At 38.0% G+C, this 21,005-nt stretch overlaps 2 protein-coding genes across 3 annotated transcripts; both read left to right on the top strand.

The window, feature by feature from the left end:
• Positions 1-358: 358 nt before the first annotated feature.
• LOC126592802 (protein BUD31 homolog 1) lies at positions 359-2,169 on the top strand. 2 transcript variants are annotated; one of them, XM_050258587.1, is made up of 4 exons: positions 359-582; positions 944-1,044; positions 1,125-1,312; positions 1,807-2,169. In XM_050258587.1, the coding sequence occupies exons 1-4, from the start codon at positions 374-376 to the stop codon at positions 1,960-1,962; spliced, it is 654 nt and encodes a 217-aa protein (XP_050114544.1). In that variant the 5' UTR covers positions 359-373; the 3' UTR covers positions 1,963-2,169. The 2 variants fall into 2 exon arrangements, with proteins under 2 accessions (XP_050114544.1, XP_050114545.1); XM_050258588.1 differs by having other exon boundaries at positions 453-582; positions 909-1,044.
• Positions 2,170-11,725: 9,556 nt separating this feature from the next.
• On the top strand, positions 11,726-20,036 carry LOC126592800 (pleiotropic drug resistance protein 2-like). Its single transcript, XM_050258585.1, has 19 exons — positions 11,726-12,281; positions 13,103-13,223; positions 13,336-13,424; positions 13,544-13,628; positions 13,713-14,003; positions 14,131-14,221; positions 14,311-15,211; positions 15,308-15,468; positions 15,618-15,721; positions 15,815-15,980; positions 16,080-16,282; positions 16,372-16,704; positions 16,790-17,164; positions 17,407-17,540; positions 17,620-17,847; positions 17,936-18,107; positions 18,195-18,449; positions 18,713-19,054; positions 19,293-20,036. Exons 1-18 carry the CDS (start codon positions 11,902-11,904, stop codon positions 18,980-18,982), a joined length of 4,359 nt encoding a protein of 1,452 aa, XP_050114542.1. The 5' UTR covers positions 11,726-11,901; the 3' UTR covers positions 18,983-19,054; positions 19,293-20,036.
• Positions 20,037-21,005: the final 969 nt, after the last annotated feature.

Genomic DNA, 21,005 nt, shown 5'->3' with positions numbered 1-21,005 from the left:
CTTTAAAATTTGGATAGTGTTATTTATACACACATTTTTACATCTTACTCAGCCTATTTTAATTTTTGTACTTATGATTTTTTTTTAATTCATTCTATCAAACAACGGAATATTGAGAATGGTGCGAGGTTAGCACCCCCTCCTCCCAAATTTTTTTTTTGGCTTTTTTAAAATGTTGGGCCACGGTCACTTAGTAATACGGTTTAGTGATGTTTCTTTTTATTTGTAAGTGAGATGTCTTAGATTTGATTCTCGTCAAAATGAATTTGAACCACGTTATTGCTAGCCCATCGTGAGGCTAAGCCCATCACATTTCCTTTACGGTAGATAATATCGTTTGCTTTAAAAAAAAAAAAATGGGGGCACAAACGACATGTCGTCTCTAACGGTGTCGTGTCTTCGCACTTTTTCTGTTTTGAAGCAAAACAAATCGTTTTTCATTTCGTTGTTGGAAACTCGTAGTAAAAAGGAGCACGCAGATATAAATTTCCAAATCCCTAAACCCCCTTTCCGCTCTGCTCGGCCTCGCTTCCCGCCACCGCCACCGCCACCGCCACCACAGCCTTCTCTTCTCTTCGTCAGGTAACCAACGTAAATGTTTCTATATCTAATTTTTTCAGCGATGTGTATTTTTGAATTTGCAATTTTTCTCTTTTATTTATTTTTTGGTCAATAAAGAGTGAAACTTTTGCTTGTTAGTGTGCGATTCGGATAAATTTTTTAACCCTTTTGTTTTTCCCTCATTTTTTTTTCTTTCTTTTTTTTTTTATAGTTTTTTTTTGGGATTTTGGGTTTTGCAGTTTAATCGTTGTATGCACGATCTGTAGTAGGTCGAAAATTCATCGTACGATTTTGATGAATTTTGGGTTTTTGGTTTTAATCGTTGATTATGGCTTTGGAATTTCCAGACTAGTAATTGGTTATGTGTTGCGACGGATGACAGGTATAAAATGCCGAAGGTAAAGACTAACAGAGTCAAATACCCAGAAGGTTGGGAACTAATTGAGCCTACGCTTCGCGAACTGCAAGCTAAGATGAGAGAAGGTGTGAAATGTTCCATGTTTTTATTACTTTGTTCAGCCTGGAAGGATTCTGATGTGTATTCGTTTTTAACTTTTTGGCAGCTGAGAATGATACTCATGATGGAAAGAGAAAATGTGAGACCTTGTGGCCTATTTTCAAAATAGCACATCAAAAGAGCCGCTACATTTTCGACCTTTACCACCGGAGAAAAGAAATTTCCAAGGAGTTATATGAGTTTTGTCTGGACCAAGGCTATGCTGATCGCAATCTAATTGCAAAATGGAAAAAGGTTTGTCTCGGATCTCTTCTATCTCGATTTGAAACAAGTGTTTTATTTATATTCATTTGGAGTTGATTGCATGATATATTGCACTTTGAATTGGAGATTAGTTATTAATCAAGAAACACCAGTAAATAAGATTAACCATGAATATATAATATAAGAAAATTGGAGTAATCATAGACATGGGACACGGGTAGTTATGACATTGAGTTGTCGACTGTGATGACAAAGATCAACGGACTAATACAACATTGCTTGAACTCACAGTTTGAAATTCTCCTGCTACATGTATTGGCAATTTGGCATTGCATCTTCAGCTATATGAGTACGTTGAAGGAACTTCTGTACTATAGTTGCAGCTCGAAACTGTTGGATAACAGTTGACTTTATTTAGGATAATGAAAGGAAAATATTGCATACTCATGTAGCTTGTGTCGTTTTATCTAAAGTCTATTTATCTAACAACATGTGATGACATATGGTTTGTGTTTGAAATGCAGCCTGGTTACGAACGGCTCTGCTGTTTAAGATGCATGCAGCCCCGGGACCATAACTTTGCCACCACATGTGTTTGCCGAGTTCCTAAGCATCTGAGGGAGGAGAAGGTTATCGAGTGTGTGCATTGCGGCTGTAGGGGCTGTGCCAGCGGAGATTGAATAGTGGTCGGGTCTGTTCTTCAAAATGTAATTCTAATGATGCTTGAACCAGGTTATCCTCGGTACCATGAATTGTGGGGAATTTGTAACATGTAGCTGATCGTAATCTTCATGTATCTTGCTATGGATGAGTTTAAAGTGTTCCTAACCGGTTTGTTGTTTCGGAAACTTTGCTCTTGATGAATGATTATGAATTCCGATTGCACATGGATCGTGTTTTCTTCTGATAAGATTGACGATTACTTAAATGTGCTGTAAGAAACTTCTCCCAACATACATCGGAGCAAATCTCCAACAGAGAGATTCAAATTTTAGATGTAAAATCACGTTTAAATATGGTTTTTGCTTCCGAGGGAGATGTAAATTTAAGTTTTTGCCTACCTCCTCTTGAACTCGTTCTTTATTCTTGGATGCGCAAGGAGGATAGGCTCCTTCAGCAGTGATCTTTTATGGATATATTTTCAGATTGTGAGCAACCGATAGAGGGTTAGAGGGCTGGATTTGTGGTCAAGGATTTAACAGCCAAGTATCGTATTAGTGTATACTGTAACAACGGTTCAAAGTATAACTTAATCGAAAGGCCTAAAAGCATCGCTAAGGGAGATAGCAATTCCTAAAAGCATCGCTAAGGGAGATAGCAATTGAGTAGCAAAGTTCGCAAATGTTAGGATCTTGAATAGAAAACCCATTGCTAGTAATGGCATTGTTGAGAGTTCCTTTCTCTAAAAGGTTTGAGCCAATGACAATTAGAGACTGGATGAAAGTCCCAAGTTGTGTGTTGGAATGCTAGGCATGTCGATGTTGGCTCTAATACCAAACTGACACACTCCGAGCCATAATATCTACCTGGACACCTGAATCGAATTGTGTTGGCCGTCACCCGGAAGGTGACGAAGCCATAAAGTGATGGTGATGTGAAAAGTGCTACTAATTTAAACCTAAAGTAACTAATTATAGAATGCATAGAAAGAAAAAAGTAGTCTCATCTGTAAAAAATAATTATTTATTACATAAGTTACCTACTTTGATTGAAGAACAGTCAGCTACTTCCACTAAATCCTTGTATTCCCTCCAGTCTTGCATCACAAGTTATTTTAACTTCTAATCAAATGATTGTGTCATGAGTGAGATACTGACTTGCTCTTGATTCGTTTCTTGTGTTGTAAGTAAAGGACTTGGTATATATTTTTGAGTTGGTTTCACTGTTCAAATTTTGTAAAAAGAAAGGCCCATGGTTAAAAGTCACCTACTATTTTTAGCCTGAACAAGTATCCGCAAAGAAATTGGCTTCACTATAAACATGATTCCAGGTTATGGTAGAGAAAGAAGTTACTAGCCATTAGATGTCTTCAATGGTAGCTCGAAGCCAAAGTAAGAGAAAAGAAATCATCAATCAGTGGAATAAGACTCTATTGTTGTTGTTGTTGTTGTTGGAGCTAACAAAAAGAGACTTGGGAAGAGACCTTAAGAAAAGACATGGAGTTTGGAGCTAATGGAAGATTTAGTGCAAAACCGAGCGCTGTGACATTCCAAGATTTATACAACCGGCCCCATTTAGTAAATAAGATTTTGTTGTTACTGTAGCACGTACTACACACATGCATGGATGCCAATTATACAAGTATATATTGGAATCAAGTATATATTTTATTGGCTCTTGAAGCCAATGGTCCTTTAGATTGCCATCCTCATTTTGGTCTCTGAGTTTGTCCACTGTAAATCATTATGATCTTTCCGTGAAAAATATGTCAATATGCTAACCCATACTATGAATTATTTTAAGGACAAAATCGGACTAGTTTAGTTTTTTTTTTTTGAATAAAACGATATTATCTACACTAAGGGGTGATGGAGTAGTTAAGTCTCACAATTGGCTAGTAATAATGTGGTTTAAATTCGCATTTAGCGAGAATCGAATCTAAAATCTCTCACTTTCAAATGAAGAGGAATACCAATAGATTATAATACTGAAGTTTTATTATTTCTTTCTTTCTTTCTCGTAACAAGCATTTAGAATACTTTCAGTACTATTGAAACCCTAAGCAAATATTACAGATGGATCATGCTAGACATTCGAATTGCTTGATAATATGGGGAGTTAGTTTTTATATGAATTGAACCAAAAAAGGAATTAGTTTTTAAGACACGCCCGACCCTGATATTTTCCGAACACTAGGGTAGGCACGTGCTAGCCGACACCCGAAGGTGACGAAGCCATATTAGAATGCATGAAAATTGAAAATATGAATAAGGTAATAGAAATTTAAATAAAATGAATATGCAAATGAGGAACGTGTTCAAAGCATAAAATTAATCTAGAACACTAACAGAAATAATATAAAATTGAATGAACAGAGAGATGGATCGTACATCGAGAGGACTCGAAGATGCCGATGCGGAAGTGTCTTGACGTCGGGATCGTATGCCTCAAATCTAAATCTTGAGGGGGCGCAAAACAAACATGGGTGGACCAAGTTGATATATATACATAATAAAACAATTATTCAACATACTAACCCTAAAAGTTTAGTGAAAACTCAATAGCATAATATGTAATAGGTTTTCCGAAAACCCTAGCATGCCATAAAACCTTTCATAAAACATATCTCGTATATAGTGGGCTAACTATGGTATCCAGTAACAATATCTCCCGGCCCAATGCTAGCTCCATGTCTTTGTGCCCGTAACCAAAGATTATTTCTCCCAACCCAATGTCAGCTCCATGTTACATCCCAGTCTGACTCCGCTGTAGCACGATATTGTTCGCTTTGGGCTCCGGCCATGCCCTCACGGTTTTGTTTCTGGGAATTCACACGAGAACTTCCTAAGGAGGTCACTCATCCTAGGAATGCTCTTGCCCGAACTTGCTTAACTTCGGAGTTCTGATGGAATCCAAAACTAGTGAGGTCCCAAAAGGCCTCGTGCTATATAGAGGTAGGTATGTACATATAAGGCACATCACCCCTCTCCGTTGGTCGATGTGAGTGTTACACTTCATGTCTCTCGGCTCGAAGCCAGAGATTATTTCTCTCGGCCCGCAGCCAACAACCATAATCCTCACCTGTGGCAGTATAGTGACCACTAGATAAGCACAAAACCATTGAACATAGACTTTCCAAACATAGGTGTGTGTATATATATATATCTCAAAAATATCTTCATAGTATAAAGTCATCCATCATCTATAATATAAAGAAGTGTGCAAAAACATGTTCATAAGTAGTATAAAGTCATCCATCATCTATACTACAAAGAACATGAGTTCGAATCAATATGGTAATTCAAAATATTCTCAGTAAGCATAATATCTCATAAAATGTTTCATAAAACATAATCATTAAATCATGATTTTCATGTATGTATTACTACTATTAAAACATGCATTTTAGAAGGGGTCCACTCACATGTACTTCGCCGCCGAAGAACCATGCAAACTAGCGAAGACGAAAACACCACAAATAATTGCCCATAATCACATAAAGGATCCAATTAATAAAACTATACTATAACAATTGAATTTGGAAAAACGGACATAAAAAACGGATTCAGGACGATGAATTACCCTAAGAAGGGTCCTAGGTAAATTTTGAAAAAGTCAACACTAAGAATATTCCAGGAATATTCTAGAGAATATTTCATCTGGGTTAGGCTAGTGGGTTTGGGCCGAAGGGTCCTAGGCCCAAATGCCTGGTTTTAACGGGTTAAGGGTTTGGGTTCAACGGGCTGGGTGGGCTTGGTTAAACTAGGGTTTTGGGCTTGAAAGCCTGATTATTTAATTAGATCATTTAGTTTAAAAGGCTAAGGATTAGGCAGCCCAAATGGGCTGGGTAAAAAGGGTCTTGGGTCTAAGGTTTGTGGGTCACCGGACCCAAGGAAGAAGAAGGCTGGAAATCGGCTGGAGAATTCTTGAGCTCCAACGGAGCTCGAAACTTAGTCAAAACAAATGAACTAAAATACCAAAATGAAGCCCGTGAAGCAAAGAGTCGAAATACACCTTCCTCGTGGCCAGTCGTGGTCAGAATATGATCGGAAAACGTCTACAAGTCTTGACACCTCGTCAGAAAACTGGGAATATAGTCCTCCGAGGTGTTTCTTCGTATTTTGACGTCCAAACACAACAACGTGGTCAGAAAAGAACTATAGGGACCAAAAGAGAAGCATTTGGAGTGTTATGAGGCTTACCCAAATCGGAAAAGTTACAAAATCATTCGAAGTTGCGTCGAGGAACTTTGTTCTCGTAGGAGTTCGGAGTTAGAGTTTCACGGTTCGGTTTTTCCTACGTAATAGGGCTCGGGTTCAAGCTCGTGAGGTCTAAAGGGTGAAATGGGTGGTTTATGAGGTGGTGCTTTCCCTCATGGCACCCTTCGGTGCTTGCCGAGAGAGAAGGGAGAGAAGTGCGAGTGAGACTCACGGAAAGGAAGAAAGAGAAAGAGAAGGGAGTGGGCCGAGGACAAACTCCAAAGGTGGGCCCCTTGGGCACACCTATTAAGGCCCTCAAAAACAATATTTTAAAGGGAGTTTTAACGAAAAACCCACGGTACTGTTCACTTTAACGAAAAACTACATTTTTACACTAAAAAGTCAAACCTAGTACTATTCACTTTACCATTTATTTTGTCCTTATCATTAAAACTCAAAGTTTTCAAGCCATTTTCATTAGTTTTATTTATTTTACACTAATATCCCAACCCAACATGAAATTACAACGTTACCCTTTCGTTCTGTTAAAATCCGGGATAGGATGTTACATTTTATATGGTAAAAAAAAAATTGTTATAAAGTGACGTTATATTCATACAATATAATAATATATTGTCAAGTGGTAGCAAACTGGTGGAAGGGTAGTAATAAAGCTGAATTTATGAAAAACGAAGGGTCGTTGGCAACCATAAGATTCGGAATCATGGCATGATATAATTGTCAAATTCTACTCACTACTTCATGAACTGCATTTTCTTTATTGTAAAAAGTAGCAGATAACAAATATAAATTATAAAAGTTTTAGGACGGGTCTGGACTTATCCTGACCTCTACGTGGCTTCGCTATTGATAAAAGCGTCTCTATACTAAATTGTCTTGCATAATTTTAATTTGAATAGGCTTTTTATTCAAAATGGTCCCTGAGATTTGCATCATTCATAAGTTTGGTCCCTGAGATTTAAATCAATAGAAGTAGTCCTTGAGATTGTCTACCATCAATGATTTTGGTCATTCCGCTGAAGTTTTTGGCCGGAAGTTTGGGTAATTTTCAAAGCTTCGTAACTCAATCGTTTCTTAACCAAATTCGACCCATAATATATCAAAATGAAGATAGGAAAGTGTAGAATAAGATTATATCTATTTGGAAGTCCAATGATTTCCAGAGATGGTCAGAAAATAGCCTCAAAGTTGACTGGTCCGAGGGAAAACTGGAAAACTTTCCGGAAATTCGCCGAAAACTGGGTAAACTTTAAACGTTCATAACTTCTTCAATACTTAACGAAATCAAGTGATTCAAAAATGAAAATCATACTTCTCGATATGAAGAAGAGAATGGTACCTTTTTAAATGGCTAACTCGCCGTGGTTTGGCGGGTAAAGGGCTCGAAACTGGCTGTTGAAAAACGAGTCAGCAACTTTCGAGCCGTTTTCCGGCCAAACCACGGCGATTTATCAGTTAAAAAAGGCACCATTCTCTTCTTCTCGTCACGAAGTATGATTTTTTTTTTGAATCACTTAATTTCGTTGAGTATTGAAGAAGTTATGAACGTTTAAAGTTTACCCAGTTTCCGGTGAGTTTTCCAGTTTTCCCTCGGACCAGTCAATTTTGAGGCTATTTTCCGACCATCTCCGGCAACCATTGGGCTTCCAAATAGATATAATCTTATTCTATACTTTCCTATCTTCATTTGATATATTATGGGTCGAATTTGTTTAAAAACGATTGAGTTACGAAGCTTTGAAAATTGCCCAAACTTCCGGTCAAAAGCTTCAGCGAAAGGACCAAAATCATAGATGGTGGACAATTTCAGGGATTACTTCTATTGATTTTAAATCTCAGGGACCAAACTTATGGATGATGCAAATCTCAGGGACCATTTTGAATAAAAAGCCATTTGAATATTAATCAAGTTGTTTTTTGCAGTGTACTTCGTTTTAATTTACAGTTTAATAAAATAAACACAACTTAACATGAGATCTATAAATCATAATCCGGTAATAGTTTAACAGGGGAGCATTTTACTAATCATTGACATATCAATATATAATGTATTTAATTAGAGTAACTTTTATTTTATTAATTTTCCATGGATGGACTTATATCTATCAAGCAAGCTGCAAAGCGTCATCTGTCATTGTAGGTGCTCGAAACATGAATACATACGTCATATGTTTTTGTATAAGTGAAGGGACACTTGAATTTTTTTTTTCTCTACTAGTATAATAATATATAGCATACTGCCGTGTTCTGGACATTTTGAAAAGGCTAGAAGCACCAACAATCGGCAGTGAAGTATACGTAACCTAATAAATAAGGGATTTAGGGTTAGATAGACTTGCCATCATTTTCCACTACGTACGTACGGCTCCATGCATTGTCAACAAATTCAATTCATATTAAATCCAATTTATGTAAACATTCAATCTCAGAAACTGGATCCACTAAACAGCAACTGGGAATTGCTATTTGAGAGCAGGCAGAGTCACTGCTTAATCATTAAAGTTCTTTTCTGTAACTGTCTCACTTATTACGGTTTAATTTTGGCTTAATTTGGTGGGTTTCTATCTGTGTGGTTGGCAAGTGAATATAAAGAAACTTCTCATGTTTGGTCTACTTGGTAGAAATTATTGAGTTATTTGGTAACCTTTGCACATCCTCTTTCTCTCCATCTCCACAAGAAAATTAAGGAGAGTAGCTAGTTATTTATGAAACGGAGACTTTGGATGCGGTCCATAGCTATCAATGTTTTTTTACTTAAATCTTGTTGATTTTCAGTTTTTTATTGAAGTCCCTGACATTAATGTAATAATATATTTTTATGTAGGTTACTATATTTTTTAAATTAAATTAAACAATATAATTATTTATACTAACGAGATTTTAAATAAAACCCGTAATTTGTAAGATTAAAAACATTAAAATATAAATTATACACTCTAATATTATACACACACACACACCTGGGTACATTCATCAAAATTAACAAAAATATTCATTTGACAAAAAAAAAGATTATTGTAACAAAACATGGGTACATTCTTCAAAACCACAAAAAAAGGGCTTTATAATATCAGTAAATTTCTTCAATTAAACTTGATATAGATATATTCTCAAATAAACGATGTACCGATATAAGTTAAAAAATGGATTAAAAAAATTAAATGGATTTTATATAAAAATTGGGTACAATTTACAGTAAAATGGTATAGTTTACATATAAAATTTTTGTATATTTAACAAAGGGAACATTTAAGATTAAAAAATTTTAAAAATTATATGAATGGGTAAACTTAAGATTAAAAAATTGAAAATATTTTTATAAAAATTTAATGGGTACATACTTATTCTAATTTTGCCACTTTGTACTACGGACGGATGGACGGTTTAGTGGTATTCCTCTCACTTGTAAGTGAGAGGTTTTATGTTCGATTCTTGCTAAAGGCGAATTTGAACCACATTTTTGCTAGCCTATTATGGGCTAAGTCCACCCCCTCCCCCTTAGTGTAGATGATATTGTTTGTTAAAAAAAAATATTTATTCTAATTTTATTTTTTTATTTTGGAAATGTTTGAATTGAAAATTAATTAGGAGTTTAATAAAGGTGTGAGTATTAAAAATCTAATCACTTACTAATTTTTATTTTAAAAAACTATGTAGTTGACCTATAAATTTATTATTACATTAACGCTAAGGACTTCGATGAAAATCTGAAAACTAATAAAGTCTCAATCTATGAACATGAATAACTAAGAATCAGATACTAATTTTTCCTTATAAAATGAGCAATATCCTACAAATTTTCACATTTAAATATCTGTAACACTTGTTTTCCTAGGAGTTGAGAAATATATCTCTTAAAGTGACCTAGAAACAGATTTATAGTGAACTTTTTGTCTCAGACGTAAAATATAGAGAAAGGCATATATGACAACTATTTTAGAGGAATGAGGATCATTTTCAAATTCTCTTTGTGAGGATTTTGGTGATTTTTAAATCGTGTTCGTTCATCGTATATTGTACGGTCAGTTTTTGTCAGGTACTATTCATATTTGATTTTAAATAAAAGTATTTAAAATAATTTTTTACCACATGATGTACGATAAACGGACACGATTTGAGGAATCCCAAAATTCTCACAAAGAGGATCCGGAGAGGATCCTCATTAATTTTAGAGCTCTAAAAGTCATTTTCGTATTGTTATTAATTTTAAAATCATTTGCACACAATGACTATTTCAGATATCTTTTAATCTAAGAAAAAGAACAAGACCACTTGCAGCTAGCGAGTAAATATTAATTTGTGCTTTAATTATAAGAAAAGTTTATTTTAAGAGAACAGGTGTGGTAACCAGCTAAGAAGATTACGATAAGTTCAGAGTTTCAAGTTCAATTTTTTCCAATATAACAAAGAAAAATGATTAGTAAACAATGCGATATAACTTTTTGGTTTTTTAATTAATTACTTAGTTCATAGTTAACCTAAATAATGAATTGCAGTGTTAAGTTAATTAGGTGTTGAAACTTGCTAATTGCTCAATCAATTGTTATGGAATGCACTCGAGCATACACGTACTCTTGATATTTTTTTTTTTGTATATAAAAGTAACAAAACATACATTTTATAAAATAACATACAAAACTAAACAACGAGTGGCAAATATATAAAGATTTTTTTTTTTGGAGAAGAAATATAAAAAGAATTAAGCAATGAGTTAAAACTCAAAAGTTACAACAACCCACATATATTCAACTAAAAACACTCAACATGGAAAAACTTATAACTCAATTGATTAAAAGTGTTATATTGTAGTATAATACTTGATATTATGTGTTCGAATCTATCGCTTTGTTTAAGATAAGAAATAAATATAAACACTCAACATCAGCACACATCAGTGCCAAAGAAGGGAAGGTTCTTAAATTCAAACCTGCATTGCATCCCCTGCCGGTACATATGAAATTGACACCCTCACCAAAAATCTCCCAAACCACTCACACTCACTCTCTTTTATGGCCACCACTGGACCACCATGGCACGCCGTTTCCTCGACGATGATTAAGTCCCACCACCCCCAACCACTGTTCTAAAAATCCCCACCTAGCGCCGTCTAGGCCCCGCCTAGGCGCTAGGCCCCAGCCCACCGTCCCAATTAATGCCTAGGCCTCAGCCCACCGCCTAGACCACCTAGGCACCCGCCTAGCCCGTCTAGGCACCCCGCCTAGACCCGCCTAGGTTGCAACTCACTTAGACAGAAAATACATAACTTTCATTTTGCATTTTGTTTTTTTTCAATAAATTGTAAAAGACTTGTTGCATACTTGAATGAACAAACATTATATCCTTATTTCACATGTTTTCATTATGTTCCAATACTTCATAATATATATGCATTCTATTTTGTAGTTTAGGATGAAATTATATATATTTCAAGTAGAAGCAGACATTTATTTACCTGAAATATGATAGATTTACTTAAATCCGCCTAATCCGCCTAGGCGCCCGCCTAGTCACTAGGCCCCAGCCCGTCTCCCGACTAGCTCCTAGCGACTTTTAGAACTTTGCCCCCAACCATTTCTTTAAGCACCTGAGTTTGCTATAATATCCAAAGCACCGGCACAGTTCAGTTAATATAACGAACTCTCAGTTGTCGTTGCTTCCTTTTACCACGATTTTATGAGCAACGCGGCGAATAATCGATAAGTTGGACACAAGCAAGGGCTGTGTTGAATTAGATCAAAAATGGCGGCGGCTTTGGTGAGCGACGATCTGGCCCAGTCGACCAGCAGCCGGAGAAGCTGGGGGTTGGGAAGCAAGAGGAGCTGGGCGTCCACAAGTTTCGGGGAAGTGTGGCAGGCGCCGCCGGATGTGTTCAACAGGAGCGGGCGGCAGGATGAGGAGGATGAGCTGCGGTGGGCGGCGATCCAGCGGCTGCCAACGTATGACAGGTTGAAAAGAGGGATGCTGACGCAGGTGCTGGACAATGGGAGGGTGGTGACTGATGAGGTGGACGTGACGAAGCTGGGAATGCAGGACAGGAAGCAGTTGATGGAGAGTATATTGAAGGTTGTGGAAGATGATAACGAAAGTTTCTTGAGAAGACTTAGGGACAGAACTGATAGGTTTGAAACTCTTTCTTTTCTTTTTTAGTAGAAAGCGATATTATGAACTACTCAAATTTACAGACGATTCAAATTCGAGTGTATGGACGGTTACAGACTGTCTTAGTTAACTGGTCTAATTTACGAAACTTTGTCTTGAAAAATCATATATTTGCTTTCTTAAAAACTAGGAAATTAAGAGTCAGTTTGGGATTGTTTTTGTTTTTTGTTTTTTTTTAAGATTTGGTAAATTTTAATATAAAAATATATAATTGTATGTAACAGCAAAAATGAACATAGGAGTAGGGTGGTGGTGGCAGAGGCAATGGTTGTGGCAGCGGCGTTAGTGGTGGTGGTGGTGATGGTGGTAGCAATGTTGGCGGTATGATAATGGTGGTGTCAATTGGGGGATGTGGTGGTTGGAGTGTAGAGGTAACAATTGTGCTAGGGGAGACGGTAGCGGTGGTGATGCCGTTTGTGGTTATGGCGGCAGTTGTGGTAGTCACTTTATTATTCAAGTGATAAAAATGTATGTAAAAAGATAAATCATATCATTTTTAAATAACTAATGAGGATATTACAAGAATTGAAATTATTCATCAAAAACTCAACTCTACTTTTTATGAAAGCAACATGGAGACTGCTTTTATAAGTTGTTGTCTGGAGACTATTGATTTTAAAATAAACAAAATATTTTATTTTTACCAATACATTTTTACTGCTTAACATTAAAGTAAAACAACATTAGGTATAAAACGGAGCTTTTTTTTTTTTTGGTTTTTTTCGGATTTTTTTTAACGTTTTTATGTTTTGGTTTTTGTCAATATTTGTGATTTTTGTAGTGTGGGAATCGAAATTCCGAAGATTGAAGTCCGATATGAGAATTTGTCTATGGATGCGGATGTGTTTGTTGGGAGCAGAGCACTGCCTACTCTACTTAATGCTACCTTGAACACCATTGAGGTTTGATTTCTCTTGGTTTAACTAGTTTTATGAAAAACTTATTTTTCCTGCTTAACTTTTTTATTTTCTTTAAATTATTATTTTTTCAAGATATTAGTTTTTTGAGCTGCAGAGTGTTCTGGAATTAATTAAGCTTGCTCCATCAAAAAGGAGAAAGATCCAGATACTTAAAGATGTCAGTGGAATAGTCAGACCTTCCAGGTATGAAATTACATCAGCTGTATAGTTTTGAGTTGGGGATGGGGTTCGAACTCCGAACTCGGGACCTCAGGTGCATAGGGGAATGCTATCAACACTTAACTGATTTGGTAATTTCCCAGGATGACCCTACTTTTGGGTCCTCCAGGTGCAGGCAAAACAACCTTGTTACTAGCACTTGCAGGAAAGCTTGACGATGATCTAAGAGTGAGATATTTTTCTCTCCAAAATTTTTAATTAGTGTGCATAATTAAGCTTTGTTATTGATATTACTTGGAAAATGGTGAGCAGGTTTCTGGGAAAGTCACATATTGTGGCCATGAGCTGCATGAGTTTGTTCCTAGAAGAACATGTGCTTACATTAGTCAGCATGATCTACACTATGGAGAAATGACAGTGAGAGAGACGTTGGATTTCTCGGGACGTTGTTTGGGCGTCGGAACTCGATACCAAATGCTGGCTGAACTCTCAAGAAGAGAGAAAGAAGCCGGAATCAAGCCGGACCCCGAGATTGATGCATTCATGAAAGCCACCTCAGTCTCAGGCCAGAAGACTAGTTTGGTCACAGATTATGTTCTCAAGGTTTGTGATTGCCTTCATTTTTTAAGACAAATGATTTCCGCACACCCCTGTTTATTTCTGTCCCTTAAATCTCTACTGGATTATGATTTTTGGAAAATCTGACTATTTAGCATATAAGTTTTTACAGATACTTGGTTTGGATACCTGTGCTGATATCTTGGTTGGTGATGATATGAGGAGGGGTATTTCCGGTGGCCAGAAAAAGCGCGTGACCACCGGTACATTTTTTTGCACCATGTTATTAATTTTGTTCATCAAATCTTCTTATAATTATGGTTTAGGGACTAATTGATTGAACAATGTATAGGGGAGATGTTGGTAGGACCAGCAAAGGTTCTTCTGATGGATGAAATATCAACAGGGTTAGACAGTTCCACAACTTTTCAGATATGCAGATGCATGAGGCAATTGGTTCACATAATGGATGTTACCATGGTCATCTCTCTTCTGCAGCCTGCGCCGGAGACGTTTGAGCTCTTTGATGACCTAATCCTGCTTTCGGAAGGGCAGATCGTGTACCAAGGTCCGCGCGAGAGTGTCCTCGAGTTCTTCGAACGCATGGGATTCAAGTGCCCAGAGAGGAAAGGAGTTGTTGATTTTTTGCAAGAAGTGACATCCAAGAAGGATCAAGAGCAGTATTGGTTAAAAAATAACCAACCTTACAGATATATTTCGGTTCCTGAGTTCGTGGAGGCCTTCAGCTCTTTTCGGAGTGGCCAACAGCTTGCAGCTGATCTTGGGGTTCCTTATGACAAGTCCAGAGCTCATCGGGCTGCATTAGTCACAGCGAAGTATGGCATTTCAAAATGGGAATTGTTCAAGGCATGTTTTGCGAGGGAGTGGCTGCTAATGAAGCGCAATTCGTTTGTGTACATATTTAAGACCACGCAGATAACGAGCATGTCATTGATTGCCTTGACTGTGTTCCTTAGAACAGAAATGTCTGTGGGGACAGTTCAAGATGGAGGAAAATTTTTTGGAGCACTGTTCTTCAGTCTGATCAATGTGATGTTTAATGGTATGGCAGAACTGGCAATGACTGTTTTCAGACTTCCTGTTTTCTATAAGCAGAGGGATTTGTTGTTTTATCCTGCGTGGGCTTTTGGATTACCAATTTGGGTCCTCAGGATCCCACTTTCGTTCATTGAATCTGGGATTTGGATCATTCTTACCTATTACACCATTGGATTTGCTCCAGCTGCTAGTAGGTAAATAGTAATGTTCATATTTTTTAGTTTTCAATCTTATAAATTTATATCCTTCCGGATTACCAACTCACATGATTTTTTTCTTCACTGTTCCAGATTTTTCAAACAGTTCTTGGCATTCTTTGGCATACATCAGATGGCTCTGTCCCTCTTTCGGTTCATTGCTGCAATTGGGAGAACACAAGTTCTTGCTAGCACGCTCGGTACCTTTACCTTGCTAATGGTATTTGTCCTGGGAGGATTTATCGTTTCCAAAAGTAAGTAATCAATCTTCTATCTAACTTTATCGTGTTAATGCAGTTAAAGCAAGTCATTACCATGCTTAAATTTGTTCTAAGTTTCTTGAAAATTTCAAATTCTTTATGATTGTTCACTTTCTAAGCCATTTTTCTTCTTATGAATGCAGACGACCTTGAGCCTTGGATGCTATGGGGCTACTACATTTCCCCTATGATGTACGGACAAAATGCGATCGTCATGAATGAATTCCTAGACAAAAGATGGAGCGCAGTTAGATCTCTTTGTGGTTTGATTGTCTTTAGTTCATGATTTTTCGTTCCTTAAAAAAACGTTCATCTAATCAATTCTTATCTTCGTTTGCAGCCAAATACAGATCCAAGAATTAAAGCAACAACAGTCGGGAAAGTCCTCCTCATGTCTAGAGGATTCTTCACAGATGAACACTGGTTTTGGATATGTATTGGAGCACTATTTGGTTTCTCTCTTCTCTACAACATCTTGTTCATTGCAGCATTGACTTATTTGAACCGTAAGTTCATCTCATTTTGAAGCTATACTCTCTTTTCTTAACGGAATGAAATTCCGGAGCTGACACACCCTCCTTTTCTTTTTTGGGAAACCAACATAGCTCTCGGGGATGCAAAAGCTGTCGTATCCGATGAAGAAAGTGAAGGAAAGAGAAAGAAGTCGTTATGTGAAGAAATGACAGTGAAAAGTTCTTCAGAAATTGTTGGTGATTCGGATCATGCACCAAAGAAAGGAATGGCTTTGCCCTTCCAACCCCTTTCACTTGTGTTTAACCATGTGAACTACTTCGTGGATATGCCCTCTGTAAGTTATTCATTTTAGACATATTATTCCGGATGCTTTACATACTCATTTTGATCAATAAATATACTTCTATCGATTACTGATTCCAGGAAATGAAGACTCATGGAGTTGAAGAAGATCGCCTTCAACTGCTACGAGATGTCTGTGGTGCTTTTAGACCCGGAATATTGACAGCCCTTGTAGGTGTTAGTGGTGCTGGAAAGACAACTCTTATGGACGTCTTGGCAGGTAGAAAGACTGGTGGATATATCAAAGGGACCATTAACATATCTGGTTATCCAAAGAACCAAGAAACATTTGCTCGTGTCAGCGGTTATTGTGAACAGAATGACATCCATTCCCCACATGTTACTGTCTATGAATCTCTCCTGTTTTCAGCCTGGCTCCGTCTTGCTTCTGATGTAAATACACAAACACGAAAGGTATGTTGCACTGGAATCTTTCCTTCTTGAAATCCTATTTTCAATCTTCTCGAATACCAAAAGTTTCTTCCTAATGGTGATACAGATGTTTGTTGAAGAAGTCATGGCTTTGGTTGAGCTTAATCCACTAAGGGACTCTCTTGTTGGCCTCCCGGGAATAGATGGTCTTTCAACAGAACAAAGGAAGAGACTAACCATAGCCGTGGAGCTGGTTGTTAACCCCTCTATCATTTTTATGGATGAACCGACATCTGGTCTCGATGCTAGGGCTGCTGCTATCGTCATGCGTACTGTGAGAAACACGGTGGACACAGGCAGAACTGTTGTCTGCACAATTCACCAGCCAAACATAGATATTTTTGAAGCTTTCGACCAGTTACTTCTGATGAAACGTGGAGGGCAAGTCATTTATGATGGACCCCTCGGGCGCCACTCTCATAAGCTTGTAGAACATTTTGAAGTGAGCTTTCTTTTCAGTTCTTATTTCTTGTACTTCCTTCACTAGTGATTTTAGAGAAGTGGTTTCCGCACGTGCATTTTCTCTCTTGCACACCCGTTATTTCTAGTCTTTACTTTGAATAACTCAAAGGAGAATCAAGTGACAGAAATACACGACGTGTGCATAAGAAGAAAATGCATGGTGTGGAAGTCATTTCCTGTGATTTTAATGCTGTTTGGACTCATATCTTTAACCATCTATAGGCCATCCCGGGTGTGACCAAGATCAAGGATGGTTACAATCCTGCTACATGGATGCTGGAGGTCACTGCTCCTGCGGTTGAAGCTCAACTTGATGTGGATTTTGCAAACATTTACGTAAACTCCTTGCTTTACCAGTAAGTGTCGTAATATCTTTCTCGGGTAAGCTATGATTTCTAGTTTTATGATTCTCACTCTTCCTCGATGTTCTTTTAGGAGGAACCAAGAGCTTATCAAAGAGCTTAGTACACCAGCTCCCGGGTCCAAAGATCTCTACTTTCCAACCAAATATTCCCAACCTTTCCCTGTTCAGTGCAAAGCTTGTTTCTGGAAAATGCATTGGTCTTATTGGAGAAACCCTCAGTACAATGCCATCCGATTTTTCATGACCATTGTCATCGGTGTCTTGTTCGGTCTTATCTTCTGGCAGAAAGGACAGCGGACGTAAGCTCTGGTTTTTTTAACTGCAAAATTGATGAAATCATGTTATCAACATCTCTATATAATATGAATGAAAATTTTCTTGTAACAGAGCCCAACAGCAAGATCTGATGAACCTTTTGGGAGCCATGTATGCTGCTGTGCTTTTCCTTGGAGCCACAAATGCTTCTGCGGTCCAATCTGTTGTTGCCATTGAAAGAACAATTTTCTACCGCGAAAGAGCTGCCGGAATGTATTCTGAACTGCCTTATGCATTTGCTCAGGTAATGTATAAAATTGACAAATTGCTTAGAGACCTTGTTGCAGACATCATTTTACTTGATTGACAAGTTATCTTTTTTTTTTTGCAGGTGGCTATAGAGACAATCTATGTTGCAATCCAAACATTCATATATACACTTCTCCTCTACTCCATGATTGGATTCGAGTGGAAAATGGGCAAATTCTTGTGGTTTTACTACTATATCCTAATGTGCTTCGTCTACTTCACCATGTACGGCATGATGGTCGTTGCACTGACTCCAGGCCATCAGATTGCTGCCATTGTCATGTCCTTCTTCCTCATGTTCTGGAACTTGTTTTGCGGCTTCCTCATTCCAAGACCGGTATGTGATATCAAAATTAAGGGCCTATTCGGGATTGCTTCTGGAATAGCTAAGCTTATTGCTCATAGAAGCGCTTTCTGGAGAAATGCCTACCATATGCTTCTTTAAGAAGCACTTTTGACAAAATCTTTTACAAGTAAAATTGCTTTTTACGAAATCAATCCCAAAATAACCCAAAATACGCGATTGATGTGCATTGCTTTTGTTTAACCATCCATAGTTCAAAATTCCACATTAACTTTGAAGTTCTGTTTGTGTTGCAGCAAATACCAATCTGGTGGAGGTGGTACTACTGGGCTTCCCCTGTGTCCTGGACACTTTATGGCCTTGTGACATCCCAAGTGGGCGACAAAAATGGTGACCTTGTCCTCCCTGGATATGGCACCATGCCATTGAAGAAGTTCCTCAAAGATGCCTTCGGTTTTGAGTATGATTTCCTTCCCGCAGTCGCCGCCGCACATGTCGGCTGGGTTCTCCTTTTCTGCTTTGTGTTTGCCTATGGCATCAAGTTCCTTAACTTCCAAAGGAGATAAAGAAAGAACCAACTTTACATACTAGTGCAAATCGACTCAGAAAGTCTTGGAGAGTGTTAAGATCAGCATTTTGTAAGTAATGGAGGAAAACCAACCAAAACTGTTTTCCCTTTTTCCCCTATTTATCTTGTGTATTATTGTATTCTTTTGTATGAGTGTTGCTTGTACTAAAAACATAGTTGAAGCTGAGTGTCTGATATTAAATAAGGTCGTATTAAAGCTGTACTTTAATTAGGATACTGAAAGAAAATATTGCATACTCATGTATCTGACAACATGTGATGACATATGGTTTGTGTTTGAAATGCAGCCTGGTTACGAACGGCCCTGCTGTTTAAGATGCATGCAGCCCCGGGACCAAAACTTTGCCACCACATGTGTTTGCCGAGTTCACAAACATCTGAGGGAGGAGAAGGTTATCGAGTGTGTGCATTGCGGCTGTAGGGGCTGTGCCAGCGAAGATTGAATAGTGGTCGGGTCTGTTCTTCAAAATGTAATTCTAATGATGGTTGAACCAGGTTATCCTCGGTACCATGAATTGTGGGGAATTTGTAACATGTAGCTGATCGTAATCTTCATGTATCTTGTTATGGATGAGTTTAAAGTTGTTCGTCGCAGGAATTTTCGTCGGGGATGACTTCCTGGCCAACGAGCACACAGCTCCCCTGGGAGGTCGACGCCGGTTGAGGGCTGCTGTCGGGCTTCTGCTTTCTTATCGGGCTTAGTCAGGCAAGACTCGTCGGGTAAGGCTCGTCGGGCAGTGCTGAAAGAGAAGGACAAAGTTAATCTGAAAGGTGCCTTTGTGGGGCCTTAGGTATAGGCCTTGAGGCTCACAATCAAGTTTAACTTTTGAGGTGCTCAGGCGTGCCACTGCCATCTTTAGTATGGTAGATGTCGAATGTATGTTAAGTTTTAGTTGTGAATATGCATATGCCCGAGAAACCGTGTTAGATATAACAGGTGCCTTTGTGGGGCCTTAGGTGTAGGCCTTGAGGCTTCCTGTCAAACTAAACCAGTACTTAAACATATCATATTTGGACTTTCATGGTTGCAAGAGTCTTATAACTATCATGTTTCTGATTATCCGAGTCTGAGAGGTAGAACGAACCCAAATAGGTGCCTTTGTGGGGCCTTAGGTGTAGGCCTTGAGGCTTCCCATTAGAGTCCGTTCTTATACTCAGACCATCTAGAAAGCAGAATAGAATGAATCCAAATAAGTGCCTTTGTGGGGCCTTAGGTATAGGCCTTGAGGCTTCCTATCAGAATCCATTCCATACTTAAGAGTTCTATGATAATCATGACATAATAGAAACAAAACTAAGAGGTAGGTCGATTATTTGCGCCCCAAGTAACTTCGGACTTCTTGTTTATCAGGGATTGTCGTGGATGGGTTAAGTCCACATAAAGTTCTTTTTTATGCCGTGAGGCCAAGGACTTTTAAACTAATCAGATTTACATGCCCGAGGGCTTAGGACTTGGATCTGATTTGAACACTGAAGATATATTCAAATCGGATCCAAATACTGGAAGTGCCTTTTCATCATTATTTTGCTAGAAACAACTTGTATATAACTGGAAGCATACAACATATTGCTAGGCTTTAAAGAAAGAAAAGACAAAGACAGAGCAAAGAAGGTCGGGCAAGATTAAACCTTATCAGTTAAGGCTGATCGTCTTGCAGGTCCCTATCTTTGTAGTTCTGTCAAAGGTCTGAAAGCTTAGAGGGAGAGAGGGGGAAAGGAGAATACAAAAGGTGAATCGATACTACAACAAGTTTAGAACAAGGTAGCATAGCTATTACAGAGGTTAGAAGAAAAGGTTATCCCGCGGGGGATAAAGGTTTGTCCCGAATGGGATGAAGGCTTGGGCTGACTACAGCTTCGTTTGGAAGGAAAATCTGGCTTTGAGCAGAGTTTTGGCTTGCATTTGTTTGTTTGATTGAGTGTCTTTATTCCTGTCTTCCCTTCCTCCTTTTATAGACGACTCGGTTTGGCTCCTGTAGCGACGGCTTTGCCCGAATGCG

The sequence above is a fragment of the Malus sylvestris genome, chromosome 12 (genome assembly GCF_916048215.2).
Source record: "Malus sylvestris chromosome 12, drMalSylv7.2, whole genome shotgun sequence".
Classification (NCBI taxonomy): domain Eukaryota; kingdom Viridiplantae; phylum Streptophyta; class Magnoliopsida; order Rosales; family Rosaceae; genus Malus; species Malus sylvestris.
The sequence above is the reverse complement of the archived record's forward strand: the minus strand, read 5'-3'. Positions and strand labels throughout refer to the sequence as shown.

Bases quoted from the DNA above. Each gene is read 5' to 3' on its own strand.
- LOC126592802 (XM_050258587.1), top strand. From the start codon at position 374: ATGTCGTCTCTAACGGTGTCGTGTCTTCGCACTTTTTCTGTTTTGAAG. The intron at 583-943 runs GTAACCAACGTA...GACGGATGACAG, and splicing joins CCTTCTCTTCTCTTCGTCAG to GTATAAAATGCCGAAGGTAA. The intron at 1,045-1,124 runs GTGTGAAATGTT...ACTTTTTGGCAG, and splicing joins GCAAGCTAAGATGAGAGAAG to CTGAGAATGATACTCATGAT.
- LOC126592800 (XM_050258585.1), top strand. From the start codon at position 11,902: ATGGCGGCGGCTTTGGTGAGCGACGATCTGGCCCAGTCGACCAGCAGC. The intron at 16,705-16,789 runs GTATGTTGCACT...ATGGTGATACAG, and splicing joins TAAATACACAAACACGAAAG to ATGTTTGTTGAAGAAGTCAT. The intron at 17,541-17,619 runs GTAAGTGTCGTA...ATGTTCTTTTAG, and splicing joins GTAAACTCCTTGCTTTACCA to GAGGAACCAAGAGCTTATCA.